At 32.6% G+C, this 19,703-nt stretch overlaps 2 protein-coding genes across 3 annotated transcripts; one reads left to right on the top strand and one right to left on the bottom strand.

Moving 5' to 3' along the window:
* Positions 1 to 1,630: 1,630 nt before the first annotated feature.
* Positions 1,631 to 9,051, bottom strand: LOC132754277 (serine/threonine-protein phosphatase 6 regulatory ankyrin repeat subunit B-like). 2 transcript variants are annotated; one of them, XM_060744895.1, is made up of 5 exons: positions 8,948 to 9,051; positions 6,145 to 6,380; positions 4,961 to 5,154; positions 4,377 to 4,505; positions 1,631 to 3,499 (listed from the first exon to the last, which is right to left on the bottom strand). In XM_060744895.1, the coding sequence occupies exons 2-5, from the start codon at positions 6,338 to 6,340 to the stop codon at positions 3,293 to 3,295; spliced, it is 726 nt and encodes a 241-aa protein (XP_060600878.1). In that variant the 5' UTR covers positions 6,341 to 6,380; positions 8,948 to 9,051; the 3' UTR covers positions 1,631 to 3,292. The 2 variants fall into 2 exon arrangements, with proteins under 2 accessions (XP_060600878.1, XP_060600877.1); XM_060744894.1 differs by lacking the exon at positions 8,948 to 9,051 and adding an exon at positions 7,325 to 7,428.
* An 8-nt stretch (positions 9,052 to 9,059) lies between these two features.
* On the top strand, positions 9,060 to 19,466 carry LOC132754276 (uncharacterized). Its single transcript, XM_060744893.1, has 10 exons — positions 9,060 to 9,176; positions 10,342 to 10,456; positions 11,269 to 11,924; positions 12,229 to 12,306; positions 13,142 to 13,279; positions 13,671 to 13,779; positions 15,667 to 15,752; positions 16,072 to 16,291; positions 16,735 to 17,655; positions 18,084 to 19,466. Exons 1-10 carry the CDS (start codon positions 9,141 to 9,143, stop codon positions 18,128 to 18,130), a joined length of 2,406 nt encoding a protein of 801 aa, XP_060600876.1. The 5' UTR covers positions 9,060 to 9,140; the 3' UTR covers positions 18,131 to 19,466.
* Positions 19,467 to 19,703: the final 237 nt, after the last annotated feature.

The following is a 19,703-nucleotide window of genomic DNA, read 5'->3' as shown; positions in this document are numbered from 1 at the left end:
GCTCTAGCTGTTTGAGTCCTTTAAAAGAAGATTTTTAAGTTTTTACTTTATGCATATAGGGAAAATCAATGACCCCCGGGGCGGGGCCAATTTTCACCCCAAGGCTTTTATTTGAACAAACTTGGTAGACACCCATTAGAACATGTTTCATGCTAAATATCTTAGCTCTAGCTCTTTGGGTTCTTTAAAAGAAGATTTTTTAAGTTTTTACTATATGCATATAGGGAAAATCAATGACCCCCGGGGCGGGGCCAATTTTGACCAAAGGGCTTTTATTTGAACAAACTTGGTAGACACTCACTAAAAGATGTTTCATGCCAAATATCTAAGCTCTAGCTCTTTGAGTTCTTTAAAAGAAGGTTTTTTAAGTTTTTACTATATGCATATAGGGAAAATCAATGACCCCCAGGGCGGGGCCAATTTTGACCCCAGGGCTTTTATTTGAACAAACTTGGTAGACACCAATTAGAACATGTTTCATGCTAAATATCTTAGCTCTAGCTCTTTGGGTTCTTTAAAAGAAGATTTTTTAAGTTTTTACTATATGCATATAGGGAAAATCAATGACCCCCCGGGGCGGGGCCAGTTTTGACCCCAGGGCTTTTATTTGAACAAACTTGGTAGACACTCACTAGATGATGTTTCATGCCAAATATCTAAGCTCTAGCTCTTATGGTTTTTTAAAAGAAGATATTTAAAGTTTTTTCTTTCGGTTGCCATGGCAACCAGAGTTTTGCATGGAATTAAATTCTTTGAACAATTTTTAAAGGTGACCACCAAAGGAACATTCCTGTGAAGTTTAAATGAAATTGGCTTAGTGGTTTATGAGGAGATGTCATTTAAAGTAAAAGTTTACGGACGGACGGACGACGGACGGACGCCGGACGGACGCCGGAAGAAAAGCGATCACAAAAGCTCACCCCTGTCACTTTGTGACAGGTGAGCTAAAAATAGCCACATAAAAGCATTACGGAATGAATGACATCAAAGAGAAAGAACAGTTACCTATTGTCCCTCTAGCCACATAATTACTCTCCTGTGAGTGCGGACAGACAGACAGACGGACAAACAGACGACGGAGAAGTGATCCCTATATGTCGCCACTACTCCGTAGAGGCGACACAAAAATGACTGTTTAGCAAAAAACAATTAAAATATATCTGTACTATATACATGTATCTATAAGGTAAAACATCACAAGTGTTGTGTATAAAATAATCATTAAATTGTTACAACTATTGTCTTTTTGCATTTGTGTAGTTTTTAACAAAAGGGCCATTGCTAAAATAAGAGTCTATACAAAATGCATTTTTGTCTCTTTCATCCATTGATACTAAAACAAGAAAAAACTTTACTTTAAGTATAGGTCAACTTGGCTTCATTGTCAATATAAAGATCATTTTTTTAATATTTCTTCTTTTATTAAACTCAAATTTTTATTTTTCTTTAAGGCCCATTGACACTGTAAAGGTCATATGTTGACTTTCCAGCATTACTGGTTGCCTGCCCCAGAAGAAAAAAGGCATTGGTGCCTTTTTGTGCATTATATCAGGCACCAAAGTAGAACCAAATAATGCTAGCAAGTTAGCTGGATAACTGTCTCACATTAAAGAATCCAAAAACCCTGGCAGGATTCAAACCCAAGGTGTTAATGGGCAAGTGATAGGCTGTCAGATTAAATAATGATTAAACAATGGTTAAAGAAACTTTTACCAATAGATAAAAAAATAATGCTTGATCTCGCATCTTAATGAATAAATAATGATAAAAAGATAGAAATCTAATACTGTACCACTGGTGAAAAAATACATAAAATTATTGACTGATTTGATACACACATATGCCAAAAAATGATGTGTAAACTAAATAACATTAATGCACCACAGATATCAAATATTAATACACAAAAATTGCACAAAGAAATCATATGTAACAGATTAATAAACAATGTAAAACACTAGGTAGAAACTAAAACACGTCAAATTATTTAAACAAAATTTCTAGCAGAGTAAGACAACAAAATTGTACGTATAACTTAAGAGTATGCACCAAACATGTTTTAAAACTTATGATAAGTTTAATAAAAAAATTTTTACAACTAAATACCTTATGCATACTTCTTCTGTACAATAAAATTAAGTTTAGTGCTACTTGGCATAAAATGACTTAAATAACTTGACACATATGAGCCGCGCCACGACAAAACCAACGTAATGGTTTTGCGACCAGCATGGATCCAGCCCAGCCTGCGCATCAGCGCGTTCTGATCAGGATCCATGCTGTTCGCTTACAAACCCTATTACAAGTAGAGGAACTGATAGCAAACAGCATGGATCCTGATCAGACTGCGCAGGTGGGCAGGCTGGTCTGGATCCATGCTGGTCGCCAACGCACTATGTTGGTTTTGTCATGATGCGGCTCATATGTTTAACTACATTGGCTATTGGCACCAGTCAAATTTTATGCACCACTTTTTCATTGCACTTAGTTACATTTTAGTGAACAAAATAATGAAAATACTAATTCTTTCAATCAATGTGTTGAACAATCTATGAAAAATGTATTAGACAGTTTTTTCAGAGATCAAAAATAAAATAAAAATCACAAAAGTTCTTTGTCATGATAGCTCGAGTATAATAGTAACCATAATCAATGAAGACTAGAATCTTACTGTAAACTGTGGGTACTTTTTTCAACCTGAATATAGAACAGTTTAGACCATAAACATTTGATATAGATGTGTCATCACTGTTTGCTAATCTGTCAGTACATATCTTTAAAATCTTCCCTAAAATTGATGAATGGTTTTGTCCAGATTGAAAGATGGGCAAGTCCATTTAAGATTTTTAGTGTGGTATGGGTTAATGATAACTTAAATTAAATCTAGGTTAACAATTTTTATTTGAACAGACTTCATGCATCTGCACAAAATTTGAACTTAAATAGAAAAAAAAAATACTTCTTTAATGACTGTAACTTGAAAAATAAGCAAGGACTGGCCAGGAAAAACCGTAGTAAAATTATTAAATAAGCAAATAATGTTGGCAAAAATGTTAATTTCCATCTTAACTTTACTGAAACAGAAATCAATGGTAAAGAACTATTCTCTGATAAAACTGTATAGACTTTTTTTTATAGCAATTTCGCCTTCTACAGCAAACATGTAGAAACAACATTTATTAAGGCATAAACACAGTATGGCATTGTTAATCGACAAAAATATACTCAATTTTTTTCAACTACCATAATACTTGTACATGTTTCAAAAACAATTTTTGTCACATTCTTCGCTTCAGTCAAATTCTTTCAGTGATACAAAATCTTTAAGCTGTCGTGGCATCTTTAAATCGTGGAGTTTCTGTATTGGCGATGTGCCAAGTTGGTACCGTATTTTGACACGACATAACTGTTGCAATGACGGTGGGTTTCGAGACATTGTTATTAGTCTATCACAGAATTCTTTATGTTTCAACAACTCTTTTGGAATGTCACCAGTTTTCTATAAATAAAACAATAATACATTATCTCACTCATCTTTTTCTAATTGATATTTAAGTCATAACTACATTATTAAATTCTCAAAGCTAATTTTCAGTTGTACTTTGAGACCTCGAAACATTCTGAACCATTCTTCCCAGCATCCTCTTAAGCAGGATGTGTCATATTGGTAGAACCACTGACAGTCTGGTAGGTAACTACATACTTTTCTTAGTTATTATTTTCATTTTTATACAGAATTTATTTTAGATATTCGGTTGGAATTGATATAAGCTTAAAGAAGCACCCCTAAATCTGTTTCTGGATCAAGCCAGGGCTAAGCAATGAGTAAGTAGTTTGGACCTCAAGGAAACAACGGCTTGCTCCTGACAGGGTTTGAACCCATGTGGCCAGTAATCTTTAGACCACTAGTCTGGCCTGTTGACTTGGTCATGGTGTCACTACTAGTATCCTATTTGGAATTAAACCAACAGAGATAATCTTCAGGTGCTTTCAAATCTATAATAAATTATCTGATAATATAACTCCTAGCTTATATAAATGCTTATCTTTAATGCCTATATTTTCCCTCATGACAAAATTTAAATTTTTGTTTCTATTATAATGAAAATTTCTATTTACTTAATTCAAAACAACTTTTTGAGTGCCTAAAAATAGAACAATCTTACCTAAAATGTTCAAGTGGATATTAATAATATCGTGTGGTTCCATATATAAACTTTTTGGCCTTTTTTGACCATTAAGAATTTACACATTATGCCCATTATGCCATACCCGAAGTACAGTAACTTATTAGATTGTCTTAACAGCCAACTTTCCGTTATATACCTAAATTTTGCACTATTAAAAGCAGAACAAGATATAGAAAATAGACAAACCAGATTTTTGAATGAAAGTTGTGCCCCAGCTGCCACCAGATAACGTATCACATCTATCTGACCACTTGATGCTGCCAAGTGCATTGGGGTCACACCCCAGTTGTCTGATATATTCACATCTGCTCCATTCTGTTCATGCAGAGAAAAATGAAATGATGAATTATTAGCAAGATAGATAAAAGGGTCATCATGGTAGGGCTGTCGTTGATAGAAAATTTTGTATCAATATATCCAGAGACAAATATTGATGATATACATGTTTTGATATATCCACTTTGACAGTAGATGCAATGAAAAACATTTAAATATGTGTTATAAATTGGGATCATGGTGTTATGCATGTTTGTATAAGATATTACAAATACTACAAACTAAAAGAAAGTTTGTTTTTTCTGTTATTTTTGTCACTGACATATGAAAATGGAGTTTAAAGTTCAAGTTAGCCAAGAAAACTGGAAAAAAGTGACTTCTTTTATTACTCAAAATAGAGAGGTATAATCACTAACAGAAATTAGGTGCTCCTCCGTGCATTATTTCAGTAGTAGTAAATCAAATTTATATATAAAAATATTATCATATGATACCTTTATCAAAATTAAGGCACATTCAGGATACAAGCTAACTACAGCATGTAGAGGTGTCCCGCCATGTCGGCATTTTGTGTTGACCGAGGCACCAAACTTAATCAGCTCTTCTACACACAACACATGTCCTTTATAAGCTGCCCAGTAGAGAGGAGTTTTACCATAATAATCTTTCCTGTCTATATTCACTGTTCCTGTAAATCGTTCAAATTCTAAAGTACTTGATTCATCATTTAAAACAAAATTCATTTGGCGCTAAAAAAGTATCAAAAAATAATTTCAAAAGCACAGCAAAGTGAATAAGAGTGGAAACAAGATAAAGTGTTAAACAGTTGCAAGTGTCTCACAGTAAAATAAAGCATCAATTTATTCTACAAATATAGGCTTAAGTTATGACCTTGAAATCTCCAAGACATTATTCAAAGTTTCAAGTGAAACCATCTGTGAAAAGGAATTCATAAAACCTAGACAAAATGTAACAATGTTGCTTAAGCTTAAATGGGTAGAATAGCCCCACTTTTTATCAAACAGTCATGTTATAAATTAAGTTCGGTGATTCAGAATTTGTTTTCAGCACTTAAATTTACTCCAGCATTGAGCAATGATGCTGATCTTGAATAAGAATTATTAATAACAAGAGACATAATTTTAAAGTAAAAAAAAAACAACTAAAAAGTATTAAAAACCCACATAAATTTTGTTATTTAAATTTTGATACTTTCATAATTTATTTTATGAATTGCTTAACATAGTACAAATGTTTAACTTTTTACATGCCACAAGAAAGAAGTTGTAGTAGTTGAATTTTTTACAGCCAATTTATTATATGATTTTTATTTTTCTCAAAATCTTTTAAGTTCTCAGGTGTCCTTCTAAATGTCTTTCATACACCAATAAAGCTGAGCCATCTTATGCTTAGAACTGTTGCATTTCGGAATATAGTGCAGTTCAAGTGATTCATTGTTTTGTATGGAAGTGAAAACACCTCTTTGTTTACCTTTTGTTATTTTTACGACAAATTATTTCACAATCAGCCCTACTAACGTCAGATTGTCAAATACATGTATGCTCAAAATCAGTATTTTTAAAGTAGTATTAAACACATGTTTGCCTTCTCTAAAGAACAGAAAAGGTTAATGTGCCTTTAAGCCCCTCATAAGAAAAGATAATTGCACTAAACTTACCAGTTTTGTGAATGATTTCATGGATGCGCCTGATGTTGCCATGGCTAGCAGCATAATGTAGATCAGTCCAGTTATGATTGTAACTTGGAGGCGGGACCTTATAACAGTAGAAGTAGCTAGCAGGCTTATCGTCTCTCGGCAGCACACTAGATCCGTTATATTCACACCACATCAAGCTGCTAGCTTTTACACCCATATTCTCTCATTCTGCTCATTAGGTTGGTATCCAAACAGTTCTGAGTTGTAGAAGTTGAATATTTATATTATACATGTAGATCTTTCAATGTCTTAAAACAATACTAGAAGGAAAAAATTAACATTGTAATCATCAGGCCTCCAAGCTTTTTTTCACTGGCAGGGGAAATAATCGTATGATCGATCCAATGTACTCAGTTCCTTTTGTGACTTGTCAGACAATTAGTTATCGCCCATGCTATCAGTCAGAGCATACAAAACAGAGTCTTTTAAAATTGCGAGAAGCCTATTAAATTCATCAAACACAATCTGTCAGAAGGACAAAAAAATGTCTTAAGTTGATCAAAAAGAAATTCAGTCGAATTAATACGAGTAGAAATCATCAATTGATCAGTAGAGATAAAAAATAATCAATGGCTTATATGCCTATCTGGAGTTGTCCACTACAGTGTACTATCAACATAAAAATTCATTTCTTGAAAGGTTCTTTAAAACTTTACACCAAAAGAAAGCATAATATTCCCTTTTAAATCATGTAAAATTGTTAATACATTCAAGAGTGACCTACACATGTATACATGCATGTAAAATACACTCTAAGTGAGGTATTCTCTTAATCGGTAATATTCATAACTTGTGATCATAAAATAGTCATGAATTGTTTTTTCTTTGTTTGATATGCAACATACATAGATCCATTTGACATAAACAAATCATGTATCAAAAAAAAGATGACTGTATAGAAATTATGAAGCTATTTTTCTATAATGAAAAGGTGACCTATGGGAGACTCAAAGGCCGGGTCCACAAAGTGGGCCTGGGCTTTGGCTTGCCCGGCTATAGGCTACAAATTATATGGGGAAGTCAAAGGCAGGGAATGCGAAGCGGGCCCATGCTTTGCCTTGCCTGGCTACAGACTTCACATGTATATTTAAGAGGAAATCAAATAAAAAAAAAACATTAAAAAATATATAGAATTCTATACCTATCAATTAAATTTTCAGTATCAGTTCTACTTGTGCGCTGCCATATTCAATGTATCTCAATGATAATAAGCAGGGTATTCCTGTAAGAAACAATCGCAACTTTTCGGATAAATAATAAACGTCAAGTGCTCCGAATGAAAACAGAAGCGATGCATGAAATACCGAATGACACCTTTACAACAGAAAAAGGAATGATTTTTTAAACCGACTTATTTATTTCTAATTCTATACATATCGGTGAAATTTTTAGTGTCATATCTAGTTGGGCACCACCATTTTTAATGTAATTCTATGATTATTGCCAGGGTATTTCGATAAAGAAACAAGGTGGGCGGGCGAGCAAAATTGGATTTTTTAGTCGCCCGAATTTAATATTTACTCTCCAGGGCGATCAGGCGAGTGCTAATTTCGAAGACTGTATCAGTGTATGGGCAATATCCACTTTTTGAAGTGAGCTTCTGACTCAGAACAAAATGCCTAAGAATCTAGCTTCAGAGCGTCAAAATATGTACTTATTTCTATTGTGGCAGATTTTGATTATTTCTAAAACAATTTTATTTATCCTTTATTCATTAAAGTAATTTCTCTCTAAATTTCTTCTGTTTACGGTATAGCATTTCAGATTCACTTAAATCCATGACTTTTGAAGTGTAAAATTGGTCCTCTTAAATTTTTGGTCATTTCAAGATTAATGATTTAATGCTACGCTTTTATGGTTTTTCTTATTTATTGATAATGTTTTCTTAAGTAATTGTTTAATTTGAAACTACCCCTATTTCCTTCATTATCTAGCATGAGATTTTTAGTGAGTTCACTTTTTGTCAGACTATGCAGTGTTCGAAATTAGCAGTAGTCCGATAGCCCCTGACTACTAAATTTCTCCTCGGGCTACCAACTTTTCACAGTAACAAGCCCGACCAGGCTACTGTATTTTCAGAGGCAATATAAACAACTGTTTAGAACAAGTTAATCGTGCTAGTGAAATGTTTTTTGGGCTAGTGAATATTCCAATCTGGTAGTCCAACCAGCCTAGTCGATTCAAATCCTAATTTCTTACACTGCTATGTAAGAAAGATTTTGACCTTCTCAATTGCTTTTGCCTCAAGGACGCCAAGGTAGCTTTTACCTAGTCAACGAGATAAGCCAAAATTTTTACCAATGTAGGGTTATTGTTTTGTTTCAATTTTGAATAAGTGATCTATTTTTTATTATATTTTCTCAGGAGTTTTTTTTTGATTTAGTTAAATAAGAAACTTAAATAACTTAACTTTGCTTTCCTATTAAACTCTGTAAATCATGACTTAAACTTATAGATGGTAGTAGATTTTGAAATAAACTAGAATCACTATATTTGAGAAATGTAATTTAATAAAAGTCATATAAATTGTAAATGATCTTTGTTGGAATTGAAACCTTACGAGTTTATAATTAACCTGGGTTTGCAAGGTTAGTAAACCTGCTACACTATTATCATGGCTGTGTTAAGCCCTCCCTAGGTCAAGATCTGTAAAGACTGTCAGATGTCATACAAATTTATCATAACAAATTATGTTAGAACTTAGACAAAATGATATGTGTGAATTAAAACAAAGTATCAAATGTTGTTATCAAAATAAACATACCTTAAACTTGTCACAGATTTATAGAGATAAACAATGTTATTATTATTATTTTTACTTTTAGATAAATATTTTTTTTTCTGTCAAAAACCGGAAGTGAAATAATTACTGTGACACCGGCGGAAATAAGCAAATACAGCGGGCAGATTAAATATTTTTGTTTTTTATTTCGATAACCTCGCTGTCTTTATTGGAAATGTTTGAAATCCCAGACGAAGATGATTTCTGGAATGTACGTTTTGATAGAAAAAAAGCAATTTCCTTAAAATTGTTAAGTCACGCGATCGGCCGTATAATTCGCCCCATTTATGATAATTCGCCCCTTAAAGACTCGACCCACTTTAATGACGATTCGCCCAAACTTATATTAAACATTTTTAATTCATTACGATTGAGCGATATTTATGCTTAATTGCTTTTGGTAATTATTGCTTTTATCTTGATATAAATGTTTGATTTTGTTTAAGTTTAATCTAAAAAATAAATTATCAGGTTGAATGATTTGACCTTTACAAAAGATCTTTTCATTAGTCTAAATTTATTTATGCATCATATTGAAATAACAATTTTTCATTGGTAGTTTATATCATTGGCGGTAAAGTACTTTCTTTCTTTTCTCCTTGACATAATTTGTCATTCTGTATTAAGTTGACCATTTTGATCACCTGTTTGTTAAAATTGAAATTTAGGCAATTTAACAATACATCAATATTGTCTCTATCGATGACACCTCTAACTGTTTATGAAAATAATTTAGAACTTTATGCTGGTTAAAGTTTATTAGTACTTGTTTACAAAATAAAGTTGGTCGCAAGATCTTAGGAAATATCTTGCTATATGATATTAAAAAATAATATTCATTGGCAGGTTTAATGCCATGAAGCACACATTCTGTTTGTATCTCTGTTCTTAATGACCCTGCATTTTATTTGATTGAAATAGTTATGTATTGTTTTGCATGAAGAAATTTTGCATAATTATTCAACTACATTTATGCGCAGAGCTCATATATACTTAAATCAAGAGGAAGCTATCACGTCATACACTTTTCTACATCTTCAAAAAATTTAATTAGATTTTCTGAGACCTTAAATGTTCTAAAATTTATTGCTATCTATGCCGCCATGTTGTCTTGAATTTGTGACCAGAATCAAAAGTAACTAAAGAGTATAGTTGATAAAAAAAAGATTTAGAGTAGGATGATGTAAATTAATATCTTGGTAATGGATGAAAATGTAAATTTATGTATTTGGTTTAAATATAACATGATGGCGGAAATCAAAGTTCTACTTTCACCTTTTGGTTAGGGCAGGATAAGTGTTAATGATTGGATGAATTTAAATATTCATTATCACATTTTTACCAGTTTCTCAATATTTTTTATTTTTTGTTACAAGGATGAGTTGGAAGACAACCTTTTGTCAAAGACTAGTTCCTTCACTGATAAAGAAAACAGACCGCAGTTGAGGGTACCAAATTCTACATGCACAGGAAACCCTGCAAAAAGATTGTGTATGAAGTTTTTCTTGATAAAATGTTTAGTTATAATTTACAATAATTTATTATGTTGTATATATATTACTAAAATACCATATATTTTAATTTGTGTTGATATATATACTTGAATAGAAATTGGAAACATTGATACAAAGTGCCCTGCAAGAAATCTCATATTCTTAAAATTTAATTTTCTTCTATAGGTTTAAGTCATCAAGTTTTTTAGCAGATTTTCATGCCAAACATAATGGCTATACCCACATTTGAAAGACTTTTTTTTAGAGCTGTCATTGATTCAGTGCAAAGCATATCAACAATATATCGATATCAAGTGACTAAAATCAACGATACACCGATATATCGATAATATCCTATACTCACTTGTCTGTCATTCACTTTCATACCTGTTTCAATGATTTCAGTCAAAAACATGTTCTGTACAGTGTCTTGTCCACTGCATGATTTTTTCCAAACAATATTTTTTGCTATGAAATAATTCCACTATATAACAAAAGCATAACATTAGATATAAATAACAGTTTCTGCATATATTTTGGGTGAATTGTATAATTTCTAGATATTTAATTTATAAGTCAAAAGTATCGATTTTTTAAAATGTGTATCGATTATTGATCAACAAAAAAATATCAACGATACATCGATATTGTTGATATCGATGACAGCTCTACTTTTTTTCTTTGAATGTTTTTGAAAATTGGAAAATGAATAGGTTTAGTTTTATTAAGTGAATATCACATAATTTTAAATTTATGTTTTTGTATTAGTGTATTTGTAGAAACAAGATTATTCTATGGTTTTTTATACAGGTACAGATTTCTCAAGAGATGTAGCATTACCAGTTCAAGCAGAATTGAACAAAGAATTACCTCAGTTTAGAGGTGTTAGAAGTGCCAACAATCATAATGAAAGTGTTTTAATGAACAAAAGCATACCAAAAAAATTAGCACAACAAAGCAACATCACTGTAGTGAACACTGGCACACCAAATGTACCATCATTGTGCAATAACCCCACTGTAGTGAACAATGACAGGACAAATGTATCAGTACATCATGCACAACAGAGAAACAAAACAGAGACATTTACTGATGCTCCATTCCATATACCATTTCCTAAAGAAACATCCCTGTCACAAGCTGACAGTATTGAACATTATGAAAGATCAAATATCTGTAGGACTGCCATAGGCATGGATCAGTCAATCGCACCACCACCAGGCTCTGACAAAAATAACAGTGGTATATGCAGTGATATAAGTGAAAGAAAAATAACAGAGAGAAATAGTTTTCCATCCAGTAACAATAAAACACATACAATTAAAGAGCCGCAAAACATTCAAAGTGACAATAATAATGTATCCAGGACTACCAGAAGAAGGTCAAATGAGAATGAGGCTGGAGATCATGTGACACCTCAGAGGAAAAGGAAATTTCCTGGTCCTGCTGGCCTCTTGCCAAAACTGGTATGACGATTTTTTTTTATAAAATTTGTTTTAATGCATAAAAAATAATTTCTCTGTCATATTGTTTTAGAAAACATATGTTTTAACTTTTAGGTGTTGATAATATGGCTTTTTAAATGGCAAAAACAAATGTTGAAAGATAAGATATGATTTATACTACTGTACTAGAGTAAAACTTTGAAAAAAATGCAGCTTTTTTGTCCCATAGGTTTTTGAAGTTTTAAGCAGAATTTTTTTGGTAAAAGATGCTTTATTTGTAAAGAAATTGTAGGAATTAGTTTTAAATCTTTTGTCTTGATTGTAGGGTCCAGGTAGAAACTTAGACATGATGTCTCCTGTATCATTGATAACCACCACACCTGTAACCAACAAATCACCCAAGGTAAATATACTTGACATATTCTGAATTTTCAGTTTTTTCCGTAATGATGAATTTAAGTCTGTTTAATGGGACTCTACTGAGGTTTTTTGACATGACAGGACTGGAAATAATTTTTTCGAGGTTAATGTACCATTTGAAGTAGATGTAGAATAATATCTTGTGTGCATAATTTCAGATCATTCTGTAGATCCATTTTTCTAGAATAATTGCTCTGTGAAAAAAATGAACCATTTCCAAAACTGAATAGCTTGGCAATGCTTTTCACTCATACTGGGCTAAGAATAGCACAAAAATACAATTTTCTGTTTATTTCGGAGTATATTTCTACATATATCTATATATTTTACATACATTTCAGTTTTAAGTGCCCCAACTGACCTATGTAAGAAACTAAAATTTAATGTTTTGAGGCTTTTGGAGCTCAGTGAAGTTCCTGTAAGCCCTACATTCTGCAAGGTACTTTCAAGGCATATGAGCTGTGTCATGACAAAACAAACATAATGGGTTTGCGACCAGCATGGATCCAGACCAGCCTGCGCATCCGTGCAGTCTGATCAGGATCAATGCTGTTGGCTTACCAACCGTATTACAAGTAGAGAAACTGATAGCGAACAGCATGGATCCTGATCAGACTGCGCGAATGCGCAGGCTGGTCTGGATCTATGCTGGTTGCAAACGCACTATGTTGGTTTTGTCATGACGCGGCTCAATTATCATTTTACGTGTGTACTCTCACAGTCTTGTGGTTTACAGGGTTATTACTGTTGAATGAATTCTACTGAAAACTTACAGATGTTTTACAGTTCAGGATTATGAGTTACACATTTCATTACAGGATGATAGTACAATACTGTGCTCCCAGCAAACAGATGATATATTTAATGAGTTACCATGGCAACGTCTGCTCACTGATCTAGAAGATGATGGTCAGAAACTTCTCAAGAAATACTCTATTTCTTCCACGCTACTTAAGGTAAGTGGGTTACATTGAACTCATCAAGGGATAGGTTAACAACTTAACATGTATGTGTGAATCCCATTAAGATTGAATTTTCTTGTATGTTTCTACTACTGAATTAGGTGTGGTCTTAATCTTGCATGGTTATATGTAAGTTAAGATCTCTGTCATCACTGTAGCATCTGTTACAACTTGCACTTGCACGACGATGTGTGAGTTTAAGTTTTTGAGGTGCTTTGAATCTTTCATATGGCTTAATAAATAGAAAATATGATAAGTAAGTTAGTGACTGAAGAATCACTTGGCCAGAAAATTTTAGATCCACCCACACCCCAACTTCCTGTTTGCCATCAAATGACAACTACTAGTAAACACAAAACAATGAAATAATATGTTTAATTTTCAGTCTGGCAAAAAGCAATTGGTACAGGGTAAAGCAGCACTTATATTTGGTATAATTGAGTCAATAGAAAGTCATGGTTCCGAGGCCAGTGTTACTATTAGGGACAGATCAGGTTTGTAAATATATATGTTTACTTACAGTGTTTTTTGGAACATGGCCACTTGTGTGACATTTTGTGACATTTTGCTTAAAATAAGGAAAATATAATTATAATGATTAGGGCTGCAACGATACACCAAATGTTCGATTCGATTCGATTTCGATTTTAGACACTCCGATTCGATTTTTTTCGATTCGATACATTTCTGATTACTAATTTATCTTTGGTATATAATTCTGCTTGTCTGCCCAAAAATTGAGTGGCCTTCAACCTAGTGCTTTGCTTTTCTGTTGTTATATAACTATTATATAAACTTATTTGACTTAATAATTGTGTTTATGAGAATAAAAAGCTCTTATCTACTTAGAAATAATTTTAATCAGGCAAATAATTATTCATCTCAGTTACATGACTATCACAGATACCTTCTGCTGACTAGGAATTTAACAAAGTATGTAAATTGTAAAGTAAATAATAATGAACAAAGTTTCACAAGGTTGTCAGAACTGATATTCAGATATTCTGTTTATAATTAAAATAATATGTAAAATGAATAATCAATCCTAATGTCAGTGTTGTCACACAATATTTCTTAGTCTAGTAAACAATAGAGAAAAAATGAAATTCATGAAATTATCACTTTTTTCACACTTGACTAAAGAAATAATAATCAATCCCAATGTCAAATATGCCCACTTACTGTAGTACTAATCAAACTTATTTCGGGAAGGGCAGGACACGGATAAAGCTGACCAAACAAGTCCACATCGTGTTTTCGTTTCATATTTTGCATTAAATTAGACGTACTGTCGGACTTTGGATATGACACGTCCTTAAAGCATATTTTGCAAGTAGCTTTATCCGTGTCCAGGCCTTCCCGAAACCCAAAGTGTTCCCAAACCTTTGATTTTAATTTTTTAGGAGGATTTTTTAATTTTATTTTATCAACATTGATGTTGGTAGCCATTTTGACTTGTTTGCCGAAAAATAAAACATTTCGCGCCCACTGATTGGATGACCGAGTTTTAACTGGCCAATCGTATGTAACGTGATAAAGCGCGAAGGGAAAGACTAAAACTCTCACTTTTTTCCATGCTTATTTTTGGGTGGGGAATCGAATCGAAAATGTTACAGTTGATATCGGGAATCGAATCGGCGCTCATAAAACCGGTTTTCGATGCATCGAAAGGTATCGTTGCACCTCTAATAATGATAGATAGGTTTGCAAAGCTGGGTCTAATATTCTTATCTGCAAAACGTGGAACAGGTAGGTTTGTTAAAAACCACGACTTTCATTTCCATGATATACTGAAATATTGATGTTATTTATGATGAAGGTTTAATAGGACTGAAACCACATAGAGAAAAAATAACCTTAACCAGCTCTGGTGTTGATGTGTTGTATTTTTCCATTTTCCTCTTATTTTATTTTATATCGTGTCAGAGAATCCAGAAGAAGGATGCTAGATACTTTTTTCTTGCATATCAGACAGGATCTTCTGCTAGATAAACCGTCTTACACCCCTAGCTTAGGACAAGTAGTATGCTTGAAATGACATTATTCCTGTGCATGTTCTATGAATTAATTGCGCTCTAAGGGTGAATGAAGTTGTAAATTCAAGAAAAAGTGCTTAATGAAAATATTAGTTTTCCAAAATATGATTTATATGTAATGTGCAAAAAAAAAGAATGAAACACCAGCAGTTGTTACAGATTGGGTTTTTAAGAGAAACTTGGTAGTCTTGTTTCCACGGTAAACTGTTACCCTCAAGCTAGATATTTCTGTTTGTACTGATAGCTAGTGTAAGATTCTTACATTTTGATGTGAATATGGAAATATGCTTAAAAACCTGCTGTATATAGTTAATGATATTATAATATAAACATTGTATGTAACAGGAAGAATGCAGGGCACAATACATCATGATTTATTGAAGGACCACGAGGCAGACTTGCAGGCTGGAACTGTCCTTGTTCTTAAACAGGTAATGTTGATACAAAATTATCATTAATGTAAATGAAGAACAACTTACAAAGCTAGCAATGACATTCAGTTTTGGCATGTAATATTTGATATTAAAATATAGACTGTACACTATAGGATGCTCTTATTTGGCTTTATGATACAAATCTATAGTTGAGTTAAAAACAAAATTAGATACAATTCAAATAAAAAGTTTGACTATATGATATATCAGTTTGACTATTGGTATATTCTGATATAATTATCAGATAGTTTGACTAATTCATATATCAGACAACTTTTCGTACATTTTTTTTCTCATCGTCTTTTTCTCTTTTCAGGTCAGCATAATAAGCCTATCAAACAGAAATCACTATTTAAACATAACACCTAGTAATGTAGTGATGTTATATCGAGGGGGTGAAGGGTCATTGAGGTCACTCAAGTTTCATGGTAGTGAGGACTCCCTACAGTCTGTGTTATCAGCCCTGGAGAAAAAAGCAGCCTCTCAACATAGTAGTCTTAATACCAGTCTTAATATGACACCATCTAGTCATTCAGGTAAATCAGTACTTAATATGAAACCATCTAGTCATACAGGTAAAACAGCATCTTTATATAAATTCTAGAGGCCTCTGTGGCCCATTTGTTAAGGTTGTTGACTTCAAATATTTATGAAACGGTATTGTTTGTCTGTAGTAAATGGTGTAAAAGAAATGTAAGCCAACTTGAGCTAGATTTTAACAGTCCTTTTGTATTTAAATGATCTTAACATGGTGTTACATAAATATACGTATGTGTTTTGTTATTAGAGTGGCATTTATACAAATGTTTTTGACGTTTACACTACACTAAATGAGTGATCAGCTGTAATTTGGATGCCAATTTTCAACTTTTTCTAGTCAGCACTTGCTTGTCCAGTTACATGTATATCATGTCCAAAGTAGCAAAGTTAAAATTCTGGTGTTAATTTCATTAAGATTTACTATCATTTTAACTTGCAGGAAGTAGAAGATACAGTACAGATCCTGGTACCCCTCAACAGTTTGGTGCATCACCACTGTCAGGGCTAGGTACCAACACTCCTCAGAGATTTGTTACGTCTCCGATAACACCTGTAACTAACCAGAGGATATTTAACCCACATTCACCTGTAACAGGAGGGTCACCCGCTACTGCTACACCTTCAACTTCAGGTGTTAGAAATGTTTCTGTTGTGAACAGAGATATGAACCAAAGGGGAAATAATTTTACACCAAATTTTAGAAACACCAACTTACAAAGTGGAATGAATACACCTTGTGGTTCTGTGTCAGAAAATACCTATATCAGTACACCAAATACAAACTTCAAAGTGATACCTGTCCAAGACAATGTAAAATTATCAAATCTCAGCTCAAATAATGTCTCATCAAACAATAACCATACAGTATTAAACAATGTAGGGAACACAAGCATTAGGCCAGGACAACCCTGTAACAATGTTCAAAATGTTTCAGTGAAAAACTTTCAAAATCAAAATCCCTCGGCTAATCCTGTATTAAATACACCAAATTCAGTTGGAAAGTCAAAGTGGAAATTTAAATCTCCCCCTACTAGAAATAGTAGTCTTCCATCTTCACCTGACATTAATACCACCATCCCTGGAAAGATTCCAACCAATGCTGTATCTAGTAAAATTCCTACTGTGAATGCAATAAACACAAATGTTACGCCTAATACTGGAGCTATAAAAAGTGCAGAAGGACAGGGCACCAACCAGCATCAAACTATTGGTATAAAAACTACAGGCAGTGTTGGAGGAAATAAATCAGTTAATGGGGGAACCTCGTCTTGGTCTTTCAAAACAGCTAATGTTTTACACACACCTGGACAGACGGACAAACCTGTGACACATGTGAGTGATGAAAATCTATGGGAAGATGGTATGTATTAACAGTGTTTAGTTTTAATTTGGTACATTGCTTCAGTTAACAGACCAGTCATAAATATATATTAGAAACTCATCATTGATCAAAAGTTGTATTACAATTTCAAATTTATCTACTATATGAAGAATAGTGAGGCTGTCTTAGTCATCTGTGTGTCCGAGTCAGAGTAACAAACTCTTGTTTTTCCATCAATCACTATAAACGGTTGAAGTTGTTTTTTTCCCCTAATTTACTAAATTTAGTGAAATTGGTCCTTTTCAAAAAAAAAAAAAAGGGTTTGAAAAGAAATATTGAGATAACAGATAGTTAAATTATATATTACTAATAGAGATTACATGATCTTTAGTGTTCATACATTATTTATATTACATGTATACTTATATCAAGAGATGTAATAAATCATTTGATTGGTTCATTTTCAGATATGGATGATGACATTTTATCACAATTGTCAGAAGACTTTACTTGACATACAAGAAAATATGGAGACATAAATAAAGATGATAAAGATTCAATCATATAGCATGCATAAGATTAGATATATAAGGGAGATAATTCTGCTGCAAGATTGTATTATACCAGGGAATTTGGATTATTTCATGAGAGGGAGCTCTCCAAGTTGGCTAACAGAAGATTGGATGTTCTACTTTTGTCCTGAAATAATGCACAAAGGGACACTGTGAACTTTCCTCCATTAAAAAAGGCTTAATAGGTGCCATATAATCTAAACAATGTTTGATATATTGAATTCAAAAAGAGAAATTATTTACAAACGACATTGGAGGAAAAGGATAATGTATTGGCTTAATTAGTGATGAAAACAATGTATGAATCATTTACAACTACAGCACCATAATGGATTTATTCAGTATTTTCCTGTACTAATTCTACATACACGTGAACAAAAGTTTCTGTGTAATTATTATCTAATAGATAATGGAAATAATTTAACTCAGATGTTGAAATGTTTGTCCTTTATGATAAACATTTATTTTTAAATTCTGTGATTTCTGTTATTATATCTGAAGTTATTGACTGTCTTGCTTAATAACTCTTTAGATGCAGCAACCAGTAAAATTTTTATAGTGTTTTTGTATTAAACATGATTAATGGTTCACAATTCGTGTGATGGAAGGAGTATTAAAATGCTTATTTCAAAGATACATGGATAGACATAAAGCCTACATGCCTGGGAAAAGAGGTAATGCAAGACAGATAACATGCATTAAATGAGCATGGCTGATTTGAAAGTTGTCTTATATTAGAGCTATAACACTACTGATTGGTGACATTTTGATCAGTACCAATTTACACTGTGCCGACTTAAACTGTATAATTTATTCATTTATAAATCTCCATTGACAAATATTGTCAAGTGCACACATTGCTACTAAATATCTCTCATACAGTTGTCTTCTATGGTCATTAATAGATTTTTTTATCATGTGTAAATTAAATTTGTTAGTTCATTTCTGTAGACTATACATGGTTCAAACAATTAATTTATATGCTTGAAATACATGTATTACATAACTTAAAATATGCTTCATTTAGTTTTTATATAAAACTTCATCAAGGCTGAAATTAGGCTTTATCACACCCCATGCCGCTATTGCAACTTAGTAAAAAAGGTATTGAATGGCCCTGCATATTTTGACATGTCATTTGTCTTATACAAACATAGTGTAAAGAGGTTCTAAATGTTGGCATTACACTTTCGACATGTCAATGAAAATTTTTTCTTTGCATATTCTACAGTCTTTATTTTGGGTATGTGATAAATTGAATGTTATATTTGTATACCTTCAGTATAGTCTGGAGTTCCTTCCCCTTTCGCTACGCAAAGATAATACTTGTTAGATGCCGGGAACCAGAATAACCTTCAGTACTGGAATTTATTGAACAAGTTGAATAGAAACATATTTTGCTCGCAAGAGGCTCGCATAAAATAATTATTTAACTTGTTCAATAAATTAAGTATTGAACCTAGGCTACACTCATTCAATATCAGCTATAACTTGCATGTTTTTTTTATATTTTCC

This window comes from Ruditapes philippinarum, unplaced genomic scaffold (assembly GCF_026571515.1).
Source record: "Ruditapes philippinarum isolate M1 unplaced genomic scaffold, ASM2657151v2 ctg5439_1_1_1_1, whole genome shotgun sequence".
Lineage (NCBI taxonomy): Eukaryota > Metazoa > Mollusca > Bivalvia > Venerida > Veneridae > Ruditapes > Ruditapes philippinarum.
This window is presented reverse-complemented; position numbering and strand designations above follow the sequence as displayed.

Coding starts and splice junctions, on each gene's coding strand:
- LOC132754277 (XM_060744895.1), bottom strand. CDS start 6,340: ATGGGTGTAAAAGCTAGCAGCTTGATGTGGTGTGAATATAACGGATCT. Junction 4,506..4,960: donor GTGCCTTAATTTTGATAAAG/GTATCATATGAT, acceptor CTGCATGAACAG/AATGGAGCAGATGTGAATAT. Junction 3,500..4,376: donor AACTTTCATTCAAAAATCTG/GTTTGTCTATTT, acceptor TTTTATTTATAG/AAAACTGGTGACATTCCAAA.
- LOC132754276 (XM_060744893.1), top strand. CDS start 9,141: ATGTTTGAAATCCCAGACGAAGATGATTTCTGGAAT. Junction 16,292..16,734: donor GACACCATCTAGTCATTCAG/GTAAATCAGTAC, acceptor TTTAACTTGCAG/GAAGTAGAAGATACAGTACA. Junction 17,656..18,083: donor TGAAAATCTATGGGAAGATG/GTATGTATTAAC, acceptor GTTCATTTTCAG/ATATGGATGATGACATTTTA.